This window comes from Leucopleurus acutus (genome assembly GCF_964270905.1).
Source record: "Leucopleurus acutus genome assembly, chromosome: 19".
Lineage (NCBI taxonomy): Eukaryota > Metazoa > Chordata > Mammalia > Artiodactyla > Delphinidae > Leucopleurus > Leucopleurus acutus.
In genome coordinates, this window is record NC_139161.1 from 21,471,268 (window position 1) to 21,488,393 (window position 17,126).

At 47.8% G+C, this 17,126-nt stretch overlaps 1 protein-coding gene across 1 annotated transcript in view; it reads right to left on the reverse strand.

The window, feature by feature from the left end:
* LASP1 (LIM and SH3 protein 1) overlaps window positions 1-5,345 on the reverse strand; it is a 37,602-nt gene extending 32,257 nt beyond the window's left edge. Inside the window, exon 1 of the mRNA XM_082860288.1 lies at window positions 5,021-5,345. Within this exon, the coding sequence (XP_082716414.1) occupies window positions 5,021-5,089 (69 nt within the window). The 5' untranslated portion in view covers window positions 5,090-5,345. The remainder of the gene's footprint in view (window positions 1-5,020) is intronic.
* Window positions 5,346-17,126: the final 11,781 nt, after the last annotated feature.

Consider the following 17,126-nt stretch of genomic DNA (forward strand, 5'->3'; position numbering starts at 1 on the left):
AGAAGGAGAGAGACACAGACACTTCCACCCTAGCCGACAGCCAGGTCCCCCCCTCCGGAGCCAAGCCCCTTGGGAAGGGGGCAGAGTATACTGGCCAGGCTGGGGTACAGGGCCAACAGCCAATCCGGGGGTTCCACAAGACACACACACACACACACACACACACACACACACACACACACACACACACACACACACACACACACACACACACACACACACACACACACACACACACCAGCTGCCACTGGGAGGAAGGGGAGCCCCCATACAAGGGAACGGTGCCCATTTCCATCGGTAGCTCCTCCCCACCTCACCCCCACCCCCCTTGCTCTCAGCTACACATGTTAGAGGCTGAGGCAGTGGTCATCTGTTCTCTTACAGGGGGTCCAGGAACAGAAAAATGAAAACAAGAGTGGACTGAGTACCTCCAGGGTAACTACGGAACTCGGTCTCTGCATCTGTAAAGAGGAACTAAAACTCCTGGCCCCAAAGAGGTGCTGGGAGATGACACAGGCTCCAAGCCTGGCACACTAGCTGCTTCTCATCGCTTCCCTCCCCTCTCTGGAGGAGGGCTCCAAGGTTCAAGAAAATCCAGCAGCTCCTGCCACTGTGTCCTTTTGGGGTAGGAAAGCGAGGGGAGCAGGGGCAGAAAATGACAAGTCATTCAACAGCCCCTTTGGGCCAAGCCTGGGCTGGGAACTCTGAGGGGACCCCAAATGAAAAAACCCCATCCCTGTCTCAGTTGGGTCTAGGGAAATAAGTCAATACAACCTCACAATGAGCCTCTGTCTGCCTCTTTCCCCTGCCCCACGAGCCCTGTCTCAGAGCAAGAGTCCCCTCTTTCTTTTCAATTTTTTTTAAAAAATCTTTTTTGTATTTTTTGGCCGCACCATGCGGCATGTGGGAATCTTAGTTCCCTGACCAGGGATCGAACCCCCGCCCCCTGCCTTGGAAGCACAGAGGCTTAATCACTGGACCACCAGGGAAGTTCAAGAGTCCCCTCTTTCTTAGAGGCCACAGGTAAGAAGATTTCAGAGAAGCATCCCGGGACTCAGGGAGCAAAGTTACCTCTAGGCATGCAACTTGAATCCTCCCTGCTGCCCCAGAAGTCCACTGTTTCCCTATTCACCAAAAACCAGACCTCTGGTGCCTGTGAGAAGCCTCTCAGCCCATCTCCTAGGCTCCAGCATCGCCCTCAACTCTCCCTTGCCTGCAGCTCCAAAGCTGCCACCAACTCCACAGAAAGGCAAACAAAGGCTGATGGGACAGAAGCAAGATCCCCTGCACTCGGGTGAGGCTTGGGCCAGCCCTGTCTCTCTGGAATTGCCATGGAGGTGCAGAAGCAGCTGCTTACAGCTCTGGGTGAGGGGGATGCGTGAACTTCGGGTCGCTGTGCCTGCAGCCTGGTACCTTGCCCTCTGCACCCGGGCTGCCTATGACTCAGGGTTGGAGTATGAGACCTCTCCCTCCCTTCCTGTCACCCAGGGTTACAGTTTCTCACTCCTCCAGGGGCAACCCCAGCCCCACCCTGGCCAGGTCACCAGCCTAGCTCAGTTGGCCACCTGGGAGGCTGGCTTAAAGGCATAGACCGTGGCTGCACCACCCCAGATTCCTGGTTCAAGAGCCCAGGCCCAGAGCATTCCTCAGGCCAGGGTCAGGAAGGGGAGGGACCACTATTAATGAGATAGTGTAAATAAAAGTACTTTTTGCAAACACAACAGGCAGAAGAGCTGAGCACGAAGAACTTTAGATTTGAATTCCAGCTCTGGCAGAAAGGGGAGTGGAGCTGCATGACCTGTCTGAGCCTCTGATTATGGGGTTCTTAATTTACAGGAGCGATCACATCTGCTTGGTAAGGCTCCTGCGAAGACTGAGCCTGGCACATTCCAATGAGTCGTAGCTATTATGAATGGATAGTCACGGGATGATCGTGGGGTGCTCTCAGCTAGGAAATGAGGCACCAGGGCTGCAAGGCCTTTTCTCCTTTTTTGTGTCCAGCCCAGCTTCCCTCCACCTTGCTGCCACCTGTGGGGGCTGAGGGGAGGGTGGTTCAGACAGCCAGAGGCAGAGAACTCTCCCAATGGGGGAGTCCGGGGAACTAGCAGCTCACCAATCCTCCACCCTTCCCAAATGCCTCCACCTGTGTTCAGGAGCCCGGCGAAAGCAAGCCAGGGCAGACGGACATGGCAAGTCTCTTGACAATGCAGGTCCCCAGATACGACTGCTTCCTCACAGGGTCTAGGACAAAACTCCACCTCCCTCAAAATGTAGAGGACGTTGTGAGACACAGCCCCTCTCCCTCCCCAAAGGCCCTGCAGCAGCCCCTGAGAGTGCCTGGCACAAAGTAGATGCTCAATAAATATTTGTTGAATGAATGAGTGATGTCACCCTGTTTCTCCCCCAACTCTGATCCCGTAAGTCCTCTGGGGAAGCAAATCTCGATCTCAAACACCAGCAATACATATTTATTCAGCACACAGAGCACACTAGGTATGGCAGGTTGAGGGCAGGGTGGCCATCAGAGGTGACATAGCTTTTAACTCAGCTAAGTCTTTCAGGGAGGAGAAAAGGCTAACACCAAGGACGTAGCTTGTGCTCTGGGTCATGTCGTATTGTAGGGAAATTGCAGTGAAACAGGCAAGCCTAATTTGACTCTCTCCTGTTGTAAAGGGGAAGCCTTGCTAAGTTGGTTAGCAACTGTATCTATGGGACCGAAGGTTCCCCCTCAGGTCTCAGTCCTCCAGGCACCAGGTCCCCATTCCAAGTGCCTGCCCTTACTACCTGAAGGGGGTTGGGAGGAATAGGTCTGATACCTGGATATTCCAGGCCTCCTGCTCAGTGCAGGGGTGAAGTCTCCCCAGGGCCACCTCCTGTAAGGAGAGTTCTAAAAAGAGAGAGGAATCACGAACTCTCACTTCCCAGGGCAACCTCCACCTGAATGTCCTCTTTCTGCGAGGGCAAGAGAACAGCTGGGGAGGGCACCTTGAAGGATCCCTGCACCACTCCCCTCTGACTCCAAAGGTGTGGGGCTGGAGAGAGTACCCTAGCAAGGTAGGCAGGGTACAGCCTATACCACATCCCCTTCCGGGCACTTTAGTGCACTTCCCCACCTTCAAGGAAAAGACATTACCATACCCATTTGATAGATGGTGAATACTGAGGCCTAGAGCCATTCGTAGAGCTGGCAGGAGCAGACCTGGAACCAGGACCAAGTCTCCCAACTCCCAGGCTAGCAATCCCTCCATCATATATTGCTTCTGCCTTACGTGGGTGGAAAGTGGTCACAGCCTCTTCCCAGTTCATAACCGTGCAGAAGAAGGAGCGCACAGGGAACTCAAGATGCAGAGATCAAAATCCCTATCACCGGGGAAGGGCAAAAACCCCAGTGTGCAAGGACAGAGAGCTCTCAGGTCCTGCCTGCAAGCTCAAATCCTGCCTTCCGGCATGGTCATTGGGAGGGAGGTCAGTACCCACATCCCTTGTACCCATAACATGGCCTTCCTCTCCACCTGCCCAGCCAGGCCCAGGACTGTGAAACAGCAGCAGCCCCATATGCCCCTTTCCTCCAAGAGCAATTTCAAATGTATCTCAGAACCTTAGAACCCCACCCCCTCACCCTGACTCAGAGACCAAAGGTCACTGAGGAAGCACCAACCCCAAGGTGGAGGAGAAAGACAAAAGTATCCAACGAACTGCCCTTTCCCAAACAAAACGTGGCTCCAGGTGGGCTCTGCACCCCTCTTCCATCCCATGCCCCCCAGCCCCTGCCAGTCCAGACAGGAAGGAGGGAATCTTTGGACTTGGGGCCAGCTTTAGGAGGTGGATGACACGCACGATGAGGAGGGGGACAAAATCACACAGGCTTCTCCTCCAGACTGGGGAGGGGATGCAGAGAGGAGGTGGATTTGGCCTTAGGATCTTCGGGAGACTAAAAGAGGCCAGGATCCTACCCCAAACTGCCGGAAATACCCAGTTCTACTCTCCGCCCCCCTCCAAAAGTATAATGGCAACCAGATGAACGAGTCCAGCATGATTGGGGCGGGGGGGAGGAGGAAGACGCGTAAGGGCCCCCAGGGGACAGTGAATTTCCAGAAGGCCACCTTCGCATCCCCCTAACACCTCCCCCTTTTCTTGGCTTCCCCTGAACTCAGCCAACCCCACCCTCCACTGGGGAAACCTGCTTTGAAAAGTTAGCTCTTTGTTCTACAAGCTGGACTCAGCCTCTGAGCACAATTTCAGGAGATTTCTGTGAAGCGACCCCCACCCACCCTACTCCAGCACGCGACCCCTCCCCGGTCCGGCTGGGCGGACCAGCACTGGGAGTTGGCTTCCAATTTGAGGTGGGGGCTGGGAAGGTACGGAGGACGTCTGCTAGTCCATTAACCGCTCACCCACCAAGAGAACTGCAGGTCGTGCAAAAAAGGGGTCTCGCAGTGGGGCTTGGGGCCTTATCCGAAGGCCAGTTCACCAGATGCAACACTCGCCGGCTGATAGCCCCCGCCCTCCAGTCTCCAGGCCAGGAAGCCCGGCCATTCGCCGTCGGAGCGGAAGGTTTCGCTGGGGCCCCCAACCTCTGCCCCGCCCCCCCCGCCGCCCCCTCCCCCAGCGCCCAGCGCTTCCGCCTACTTGGCGCTAGGCGAGGCGGGGAGAGGGAGCGGCCGTCTCCTCTCACTCTCCCGGCCCTAGGGGGCGGGACTGCACCCCTAACCTTCCCTCACTCCCCACCCCCACTCCGGGGCCTGGCTTCCCTACTCCACTCGCGTCCTCCCAACCCCTGGGCACAGAGCCCACTCTTCTCCAGTAGTGGCGGCCCGCCACGCGTGGACTCCTTGCCTTGCCCCGATCTCCCGGTTTCCAGACTGGGGTCTGTCCCCACACCCCACGACACTGCCCTCCCTCCCTCCCTCCTCCCAGGATCGCGGGGATGAGGCGGCATAGACCCAGCCCCGCTCTCCTCCCCCGATCTGGAGCACTGTTCGGGGACTGCAAAGACGCGCCTCCGGGTCCCGCGTCTCACCTTATCCAGACAGTTCACCTTCTCCGTAGGGTACACGATCTTGCCGCACCGGGCGCAGTTGGGATTCATGGCTCCGGGAAAGGCTAGGGCGGGGACGCCGGAGCTCGCGCACGTTCTTCCCTGGAGCGAGCTGGCGGGAGACGGCCGCGGCTGCAACTGCACAGGAGACGGCGACGGCGGCTGGAGCTAGGGAACTGGCCTCCGCCTCCGCCCTCCTTCCCCTAATAAACACAGCGGGGAGGAGGGGCTGTACCGGGGCGGGGACGCGCCGCGGGCGCGGGCAGGGGCGCGCGCGGCGAGGCGCGCTCCCCGGGCGACCCGGGGCTGCGCGGGGGCGGGTTCCGGGGACGACTGCGGGCCCGGGGGTACGCGCCTAGGTGAGCTCCCAAGCAGAAGGAGCCCTGGAGAGATAGGCCCGGAGGCTAGGCGCGGACAGACGACCTTGCCCAGGGTACTTCCGGCGGGGCGGAGCCGATCTGGCTGCACATCTGGGCGTCTGGGCTGCAGGAGGCGGGCAAACCCCTCGCACCCCTCCAGGGTGGGGTTTGAGCCCACCCGAACACCAAATCAGCTTCTCCAGATTTGGAGACTTCCTTTGTACCCGTTGGTACCCGGCGAGAACATGCGGACCGAACGGGAAGCCCCTGCTCCGCCCTCATTAGCCTTCCCCTGCAACATCCTTTCCCACATTTGTAGGGCGGAACCAGTCCCTCCCGCCAGGACTCAGCGCCTCGCAGCTCGAGTTAGGTTTTCCTTCCCCGCGCCTCTGCCGTGCAGCTTTCCTGTGGTTCCCCGGATCCGGGGGCCTTCTGCTTTCTGCTTGGCCCCTTTTCCTCTTTCGTTCCTTTCTCTATATCCTTACTCTCCACCTTTGGTGTAGCGTTGACTTAACGCCCAAAAGAGCAGTATCCAAGCCCAGGGACGGCGTGGGGGTATAGCTCAGTGGTAGAGCATTTGACTGCAGATCAAGAGGTCCCTGGTTCAAATCCGGGTGCCCCCTCGTAGTTTTTTCCTAAACTTATGTAACTAATATAATTCATTCTTGACTCATATTTTAACCTTGGGTTCTAGGTTAAAGAAAGCACTGAAAAGCTATTTAAAAATTCCTTCCTCATTTTCCAACCGTAACGGAAAGCTTTCGGCTTTATTTCGTACTCCGCAGGAGGAGGGGGTGGGTACAGGCACAAATCAGGTACAAAAGCTGCAGGTCCCCACTACCCACGCCAGCGGTATCAGGATTTCTGCGGTCACCGCTGGCAGCCTCAGGGGTGTCAGGCAGTTCCAGGAGCTGGTTCAAGAGACAAGACTCCCCCAAATTCGTGTTCAGTTTTGGGTGGGGCTGGGTCAAGGGAAGGAAACCCACAGACACAGACTTTCTCCAACTTAAACTTTCTTTATTACAGGTGACAGGCGCATGCCGTGTTCACCTTTCCCTATTGCTCATGCCACCGGCAGAGTGAAAGCACTTCGAGAACGTGGAAATGGCCAATGCCGACCCAAAAGTTCATTTACAAAAATAAAGTTACATCCGGATGTAAACTGATATAAACTAATGTAGTGGTTCTCAAACTTGAGCTTGCGTCAGAATTACCTGGAGAGTTTGTTAAAGCACCTCCCGGTTTCTGATTCTCTTGGCCTGGAGTGGGACCCCGAGAATGTGCATTTTTAACAAGTTCCCAGGGAATGCTGATGCTGCTGGACCACACTTTGAGAACTACTGAACAAATAATAAAAGGCCATCAAGTTTCATAACCTAAAGACAGGGACAGATATCTATTGGCTGCGTGACTGACAGTATCACTGTTGGATCCGAGGAAAACGAGAAGGGAGCAAGGCCTCTCGACTAGGTTTTGCCCAAAAAAAGGAAAAAGAAAGGATAGTGGGAGAGGCATGCTTCTTCAGACAGGGGGCAGTTGTGATATTTTAAACTCGGAATTTGGTTGTGTCAGCCCTCGGGGCCCCGGGGGAATACTACTCGAATGCATTTTTTCCCCACGGCTCCCATTACTGTGCGATGCGTCGCGAAGCTGGACATGGCGATTAAACAGATCTGCTGTGCGGTGCAAAGCCCAGACCCGAGAAATAACTAATTTTTCACCCCTTTCCTGGACACCAGGCCTCAATCTCACCACCTGTAGGTGTAACGGGCCAAAGCCCTGCCTTTGAACTCATATAAAGAAGGAGAAAGCTGTCCACTTTTCACCCTCCTTCTTACATCTATGCTGTGTCCCGTTAAACTTCGCCACTATTTAAACCTTCTGAACTTGGATTCTCTTCTAATCTGCCTGGTCAGAGTATGAACTAGGCAAAATATTATTGCCCGCCCCAACATTCCATCACCCACCCACCCCGCAAAGAAACTGTTATTAACATTAAACCAGTAAGTCTTGAAGGGTCTCAGGGACTGGAATGGTCTCAGCCTTCTTTCTGCCTGCTCAGGCTTCTTGCCACTGAGTGGGGGTATTCAGTTGAAACATGGTAGAGTCACCCCGTGTGACTTCTGGGGAGAGAAAATATTCACCAGGTGCAAGAGGATCTCCAGGATCCTCTTTGGATCCTGGATTCAGAAACCTCAGACTCCTGCGTTATTCGGGGTTAACCTGAGTGGCTGTGAAAAACAGACAAGTAAGACAAGGGGGCACCCGGATTTGAACCGGGGACCTCTTGATCTGCAGTCAAATGCTCTACCACTGAGCTATACCCCCTCTACAGACAAAATGTTGGTAAATTCTTTTTAAATCCATTCCAAATTTTTCCTTCTGAAAACATCCAAAATTAGTTTCTTCTTGTTACATGATACTGAATTTAGTAATAACGAGTTTAAGAAGACTAACTAAAAACATGGAATTTTGAAAACATGTGAACTTAGGTACCAATCAGCCTTTTCTAGGTTCAATTCTTTATCCACAATCCCACTCATCTCTTCACCCTAAGAAGTCAGAGAAGAGCTTCTTGCAAAACTGAATAGAGAATCCTTTCCCCTGGTCTCTCTAAAAAGAATGCAAACACCAGCTGAACAGACATCTCCACTGAGAGACTTTCCTGGGCTGTATTCTCTAGTGGTCCCTCTCTCTTTTTATGAAGCAACTACTATGTGCCCCACTCTAAGTGCAGAACATACTTTCAAATAGAAAGACACACAGGTTCTCAGTCTCACTGAGTTTAAAATCTAGTGGAGTCAGAATAGAAACAAATGAACAAATGAATAAACAAGGAAATGCTCAGTAGTAATAAGGGAAGTGACTAAAATGAAAAACAAGACGGTGTCTTAGGGAGGTCCAGGGGGGTATTTCAAGGCGAATAGTCATGGAAAACTTTTCTTTGCAGGTGAGTTTGGAGTTAAGATGTGAATGATATGAAAGAGACAGCCATTTGCCCAGCCCATCTGTCAGGGGCAGGTATTCCAGCTAAAGGAAATGGCCACTGCAAAGGCCCTAGGGCCAGAGTAGCTGGAGGAACATGAAACAGGGGAGAGTGATTCAAGAGAGCTGGAGAAGTAGCCAGAGAGCCTTATAGGCCCAAGTAAGGAGTTTGGATTTTATTCCAAATGGATGAAAAGCCAGCCGTTGGACAGTTTTGAGCAGAGGGACTGGAAATCATCATTCACGCTATTGTGGGGGAGATTTACAGGGAGTGAAGAATAGAAACAGAGAATACATACAATGGAATACTATTCAGCCTTAAAAAGAAGGAAATTTTGCAATATGCAACAACAGGGGACATTATGCTAAGTGAAATAAGCCAATCATAGAAGGGCAAATACTGCATGATTCTACTTACATGAGGTACCTAAAACAATCAAACTTATAGAAGCAGAGAGTAGAATGGTGGTTGCCAGGGATGAGGGAGAGAAATTGGGAGTTGCTAATCAATGCGTACACAGTTTCAGTTATACAACATGAATACGTCTTAGAGAGCTGCTGTTGAACGTTGTGCCTATAGTTAACAGCATTGTATTGTACACTTAAAAATCTGTTAAGAGGGTAGATCTCATGTTAAGTGTTCTTACCACAATAAAGGAAAAGAAGAAAAGTGGACACAATAAAATTTTTAAAAAGAGAGAGAGAGAGGTTAGGTAGGATTCTATTGCAACAGTGCAAGTGAGAGATGGTAGCGATGTCTGAGACGACAGTGACGTATTAGTTTCCTGTTGCTGCTGTAACAAATTACCACATACTTATTTGCTTAAAACAACACAAATGTATTATTACCTTACGGTTCTGGAGGTCAGAATTCCAAAATCAATTTTACTGGACTAAAATCGAGGTGCTAGTATGCCCGCATTTCTTCTGGAGGCTTTAGAGTAGAAACAGTTTCCTTGACTTTTGTAGGTTGTAGAGTCCGCCAGCATTTCTTGGCTCATGGCCCCTTCCTCCATCTTCATAGCCAGGGTTGCATCTCCTCACCTTCTGTTCTCTGCTCCTATCCTCACGTCTCTCCCTCTCTGACTCTGATCCTCCTGCCTCCCTCTTATAAGGACTCTTCTGATTACTCAGATAATCCAGGATAATGTCCCCACCCCAAGACCCTTAATCACATCTAGAAAGTCCCTTTTATTATGTAAGGTAACATATTCACAAGGGCCTTGGGATGTGGACATATTTGGAGGCCCATTTTTTAGCTTATCACAGGGGCAACAGCAGAACTAGAGAGGACAGCAGGCATCCAGATTGACCATGGCAGGGGAGCCATGTCCTTCCTGTACACTGGATGGCTTGAGAAAGATGAGGGAAAGAGAAGAATCAAGAATGACTCTTCTTTAGAGTCACTGTTGGTGGGAAAGTAAATTGCTGCAGCCACTATGAAAAACAGTATGGAGGCGCCTCAAAAAACTAAAAATAGAGTTGCCGTATGATCCAGCAATCCCATTCCTGGGCATATATGTGGACAAAGCTATAATTCAAAAAGATACATGCACCCCCGCATTCATAGCAGCACTATTCACAATAGCCAAGACATGCAAACCACCTAAATGTCCATCGACAGATGACTGGATAAAGAAGATGTGGTACATATATACAATGGAATACTACTCAGCCATAAAAAAGAATGAAATAATGCCATTTACAGCAACATGGATGGACCTAGAGATTACCATACTAAGTAAAATCAGAAACAGAAAGACAAATACCATATGATATCACTTATTTGTGGAATCTAAAATATGACACAAATGAACTTACCTAGGAAACAGAAGCAGACTCACAGACATAGAGAACAGACTTGTGGTTGCCCAAGGGGCGGGGGAGGGATGGCTTGGGAGTTTAGGATTAGCAGATGCAAACTATTATATATAGAATGGATAAACAATAAGGTCCTACTGTATAGCACAGGGAACTATATTCAGTATCCTGTAATAAACCATAATGGAAAAGAATATGAAAAAATATATTAAAATATATGTATAACTGGATCACTTTGCTGTACACCTGAAACTAACACAAAATTGTATATCAACTATATTTATTTATTGATCAATATATAGTTTTACAAGTGAATCTCTATGTTGAAGGTATCTAGTCAAATCTTGCCAGTAGTAGACATTATTTTAAAGAAATACACTAATACGCCGGCCCCCCAAAAAAACATGTTGTTATTTTACTTATTAGACATTACAATGTCTTCCTTTGTTATATTACAAAGCTCTTAGGCTCTAAATTAATTAAAGTATGAGATGGGCAGAAAAATAATTGGAATGGGTAAAAAAAATTAATGTAGCATATTACAGACATGGCATTTCAAGTCATTTATGAGGAGAATTTTTCCAATGGTCTTCAAAGTACTCCCTGGAGCCTCTCCTGTAGGGAGGGGGGGAATGGGGGTAGGGAGTGTTGCCAGGTTGGAATAACTCTCATCCTTCCCCATTTGAACCAAATTTAACTGTTTTACATAGTGAACTTATTGGTAAGCTGATCTGAAGGGTTCTGGACCTAGGATCCTGTGCTGCCAGCAGACTCTGGTCACTAAGCCCTTCCTCTCCCTAGACATTCCAGAGCTGTCACTGCTGCTCTCTGGAAAGAGTCACGCTGTCATCAGGATAGAAAGACTCTGAGGAGTCCTTCTTCACCGAGAGCCTTTCATTCCCCTTCCCTTCTAGGAGTCGTGAACTTCAGAACCTCTGTCTCCGACACCCACTCCCTTTAATTCTCCAACTATATTTTAATAAAATAAATCTTTTAAAAAAGAATAACTCTTCTTTTTTGTCTTCACTATCTGGGTGGATGTGGTTTCCTGAGATAAAGAACTGAGAAAGGAGTAAGTTTAGGAAAAACAAAAACAAAAAAAACCCCTCAAGAGTTTCTTTTTAAAGCTCTGAAACAGAATGTAATAAAGTACAACCTCCTGTCCTCATAGACTTCACATTCTAGTATGAGGTCAATATGCTAAGTTTGAGGTGCCCTGTAGACATTTAAGTGGAGATGTTAAGTGTGCAGGTGGAGATCCAGTTAATTCTGAAGTTCAGGGAAATGTCTAGGTTGGAAGCATAATTTGGGGAGTTGTCAGTGTATAATTGGTAGCTGCTGAAAGAGGGAGTCAATCCCAAAAGTGTGCTAGCTTCGACTCATACTGCCTTGTGAGAACCAATTGTTAAATTTTCAGGAATTTTTAAAGCCAGTTGACTTCACTGGAAATTGACAGGTGGGCGAATTTGCACTATGGGAATTGGCAAATGCTAAAAATCAGGTCCCCTGGAGCCAGTCATCAGCCATTTATCAGCACAACCCTGCTCCTGACTGCTTCTGACTTTCTCCAGAAAGGAAGAAGCCAGCTCTTCAGCACTCTCTGAGGAGGAAAGATAAGGTGTAGAAGGTTTGAGACTGGAGAACGTATGTGAAATAGTCATTTTAGAGAGTGAGAAAGTGAAACTAGTCAGTCAGTGGTGGAAGAGTAATAAACGGGGAGACTGTCTGAGATTGGCGGAGCGACCCAGACTTCTGAGCTCTCCCCTAACAACATTTTGCTGCTTGGGTGCAAGATTGGTAGAATGCCACAGTTGAGTTTAATTAGGTTTGGCTGATAGGTACCACCCAGGGCTTATAGTGAACCAGGCACTGTGCCACTGTGGGGAATACAAAAAGAAATGCAACATGATCCCTGCCCTCAAGGAACTTACAGTCTAGTTGGAGAAACAAGATACATACTCCAAGGGAAAAAAATACCTGACAGTCGAGAGAGTAACAGAACTATGGAGACAGGTTATTGATAAGGAGAGAAATGAAGTCACAGACTTTCTTAAAAATTGGTAGTGAGAAAGAAGAAATGGACAGGCGATAACAGCTAAAGGGAAGATTTTCCAGTCTAGGGAAAGCCTGTTGATGTTTGAAGGAGCCAAGCGAGTGGAAGAGACTGAAGATACTGGAGAGAGTGGAGATGCTGCGGGCACGTCTGGTACAAGAGCAGGGGTGTCTTGGGAAGGACAAGGGAAGCACTCCCTCTCCTGTGCAAAGCACAGGCTGGGGATCCAGTGCAGCTCGGGGTGCAGGCAGGGAGTATGGAAATTAGACTTAAAGAATTCCAAGATGCCAGAGGTACAAGAGGTTGTTGTTGTTGAAGGAGAGAAATCCCATCGCACACCCCACAGGACCTTCAAGCCCAGCTCAGACTGGACTTCGCCCTCCCCTTCTACCACCTGGGTGCGAATTGCCTTTTCTCTTGGTTCTCTAGCATCACCCCAGGAAACCTGAAGCAATTGGTCACACATATCAAACTACTGTTAATCACCAATGCACTGTCTGGTCAGTAAACACTACAAATAAGCTGTAATCTCCTTTTTGCCAGTAGAGGGGGTATAGCTCAGGGGTAGAGCATTTGACTGCAGATCAAGAGGTCCCCGGTTCAAATCCGGGTGCCCCCTTGTGCTTCCCTTTTAAACCTTAAATCATCCCAAAGATGGTACAAAAGAAAGGTGGTACTAACCAAGCGAATATTTGGTCATTCTTGAGTGTTTTCTGGGAATACAAAAAGTAATAAACTACAGCATCGTAGATTTTATATTCCAATGAGGTCAACGCGCAAAGGAATTTCCTGTGTTCTCTATCTCTATGTCAATGGTTCCCAGTCTGTGGTTTGGGAGTTGAATTCTTGGAGGTCTGCCTGTGAGACACTTTCTACGTAGGAAAAAAGAATTTATTTCATACTTGGTTACTTACCTGTTTCATTCTTATCCATTCATGAGTACAGTGGAGCTTTCCAGAGGCTACATGATGTCACAACAGACTAAATGTGGAAACATGAAAATCCATCTGTCTTTCATTAAGCCAGATGTTAAAGGGATTTCTAAAAGAACGTAAAGCAAAGCTACTCTTCTCATTATTTTTAAAATTTAAATACAGTTCTTTTTCATTTTAAAATGTTATGTCTTTTAACAGGCAGTGGATTCATTACCTTAAACATTTCACAATTTAAATTTCTAATCTGGTAAATGTCAATAGATATAACTGTATAAACAAAACCTCTTTGGAGTTCTCAATAACTTAAGAATGTAAAGAATATTCAGACAAAGATATTTGAGAATGACTGCTCTAAGTAAAGAGGTGGTTTGGGGAAGAGCATGCTGGGGTTGTGAAATGGCACAGGGAAGAGATGGCTTGTTCAAAAATACATGACATCGAAAAGAGTTTTGAAGAACATGTAGTGGATAAAGCAAGAAAGAGTCCTGAAATCCTAAGCAGTTTGGTGTTTCTGGAGTGTGAAGTGTAAGAGGCGAGGTGATGGGAGATGAGTCCAGGGAGAAGGTAAGCCATTTCGGGAAGAGATTCCAATGCCATGCTAAGGAGCTTGGACTTTATTCCATAGGCACTAGAGGGCCAGTACAGGCTTTTAAGCAACCAGAGGTTATGGTCAGACCATTTGGAGGCTGTTGCAATAGCTTTGAACCAAGGGCAGACTTTTAGATGCATGGACAGAAAAATTAGTAGCACCAACCAAGACAACTAATATAGGCAGAAAAGCAAAATTTCTGGGAAAATCATGATTTCGGCTTTGGACGTCAGGTTGGAAGTGCCTGTGGGGTGGAGGTGTCCCAGTCATTGGTTCCATACATTGGCTAGAGCTAAGCAGAAATGTCTGGGCTGGAGATACAGACTTGGGAGTTCTCAGCATATTGATGGTAATGGAAGCTACTGGGTGGTGTGATCACTCAGGGAAATACACTGAGAAGGGACAATGAGTAAGGAGGAGAGAGCAATACAACAGAGTGGCTTAGAGTCTGTGCTTTGGAATCAGCCAGACTCAGGGTGCCATTCCATCTCTACCTTTCATGATCTGTGTGATCTTGGACACATGGCTTAACTTTTCTATTTCTCATTTTTCTCATCTGAAAAATGAGAAGAATAATACCTAAATCACAGGGTTGTGGGGAGGATTCAAGAAGCCACATTCCTGTAAAATGTTTAACTCAATGACTGGTACTTAGTAGCACTCCAAAAATAGTAATTTCTATTATTATTAGCATCATGGAAACCATGGGTGAAGAGTGTCAAGAAGATGGGAAGGGCCCCAGTGTGAAACGTTGTGAGGTCAAGTAAGATGAAGACTGAGGAGGGTCCTTGGATTTTGGAAAGAGTAGGTCATGGTGACCTTTCTAGTATAATTTTTCAGTATATATAATTTCTAGTATAATTTCAGTCATGTAGTGAGGACACAAACTACACTACAGGGGTTCAAGGAACATGTGCATGCAGGAAGTAAGGAGATAGAGACAGATCATTCCCAGACCTTTGGTTTTCACGGACCACTGAAATTACGAAGAGAAAATAAAGGGCAGTGTTGGGATGGTAGAAAGTTGACAGTTGACATAGGAACATTTTTAAATTTTTTTTTTTTGCGGTACGCAGGCCTCTCACTGTTGTGGCCTCTCCCGTTGCGGAGCACAGGCTCCGGACGCGCAGGCTCAGCGGCCATGGCTCATGGGCCCAGCCGCTCCGCGGCACGTGGGATCTTCCCGGACCGGGGCACAAATCCGTGTCCCCTACATCGGAAGGTGGACCCTCAACCACTGCGCCACCAGGGAAGCCCGAAAGGAACATTTTTAACAAGAAAGATGAAAGAAGATAATCCCAGAATAATAGGCAGTCCTTTAAATTGAGCAAACGGAGCTTTATAAGAAACACTGTGTTTTCCAAATATTTCTAATTTTGCCATAGATGAATAAAAATTCCTTCACACAAGGATGCTGACGTATGGAGACCATAGAGGTAGACTTCTTCATTTGTTCAGCAATCATTCAGCATGTATTTACTGAGCCAGGCCCTATGCTGAATGCTGGGGATATACCACTGAACACAAAGGAGAACATGGACTCAGCCTTTCATGGAGCATATAGACTAGTTGGGGGAGATCGTTATTCAACAAAGTCATCAAATATATATTGAAGAATTGAAATAAATAGTAAGAAGGAAAAATACTATGTAAGAGAGGTCAGGGTAGAATTTCCCTAAGGAAAAGATATTTAAGCTGAGATCTGAAAAATCAGTACACGTGAAATACGTGATACGGGTAGGCAGGGTAGAGTATTCCAAGCATGTGTGAGGCCTACGGGTATTCAGGAGCATGGATGGTATCTGGCAGCAAAACGTCAACCCTGCAGAGCAAGACAGAGCACAGTGCAAGATGAGGTTAAGAGGTAGGACAATGATCAGGGCCTCGTAGGCTGTGATATGGATTTTAACTTTGATTCTAAGAGTACAGAAACCATTGGAGGATTTTCAGGAGAGTGACATAGTAATGTTTACGTTTCTGAAAAATTATTTCTGGCCATTGTATGAAGAGTGAGTGGATGGAGGGGGGAGAAATAGAGGTCAAGAGACATGTTAGGAAGCTTCAGAAATAGTTTAGGCAAGAGATGGAGGTGACTAGGTCCAGAGCATTAGCAGAGGAGATGGAGAGAAGTGGATATATCTGAGAGACATTGAGAAGGCAGACTGAAGAGAAATGGACAGGAATCCCAGAGGGACACCTGGATGGATGCTAGTTTCATTTATCAACAGAGACAAATATGATAATGAAATCATATATTCAGAAGCACATGGAATTTGGCTGAGAAGTGAAGGAGAGAGAAAAACTGGTAACTAGAGAAACTGGCAGGAGCAAGTGAAGGATTTAAGAGTGATAAGAGAAATTTATAAATGTATAGATTTATAGACCTCTTAACGTTGAAGTACCCCAGAGCTTAGCCCATGGTCTTTTTAATTTACCCTTGCTTCTTTGTGAACTCATCCACTATCATGTCTTTAAATATACTTATATGCTGACGACTGCCAAATTTATATCTCCCTCTTTCTGGAACTCCAGGCTAATATGTCCAACTTGCTATTTAAATCTCTTTTGGTTGTCTAACAGACATCTAACTCAACATATCCAAAACTGAACTCATACTCTTACCCCCAAACCTGTTCCTCCCATTGCTTTCCCCATCTCAGTTGATGGCAATGCCATCTTCCACTTGCTCAGAACTAAAGCCTTGGAAACATTTTCTTCTCTTTCTTTTGCACCCCACATTTTGTTGGCTCTACCTCCAAAACATATCCAGAATCTGATCACATCACATTACTTCTATTGCTACCTCTTTAGTCTAAACCACCATCATTTCTCTCCTGAGTTACTGCAAGAGCTTCCCAATAGATCGCCTTATTGTATCTTTGTGTTCCCTCCCACAGCCTAGTCTCAAATAGAGTGATCCTTCTGACACGTCAGATCATGTCCCTCCTCTGCTCATGGCTCATTGTTTTCCTATTTCAGTCTGTAAATGTCAAAGTCCATAGCAGTGTACAAAGCTCTAATGATCCAATTCCATTACTTCTGACCTTCTGTCCTACTACTCTTCCCTTCACTTACTCTGTCCAGTCATTCCTGGCTTCCTTGCTGGTCCTCACATTGTTCAGGCACAATCCCACCTTAGGGTCTTTCAATGGTTGATGACTCTATCTGGACTGCTCTTCCCTAGACAGTCATATTGCTAGCTCCCTCACCTTAAAAATCTTTGCACTAAAAAAAAAAAAAAAAAAAAAATCTTTGCACTAACGTCAACTTCTTCCATGAGGCCCACACTGATCATTCTATTTTGAAATGCAATCTGCCTCTCCTCCCACTTCCAGATCCCTCTTAC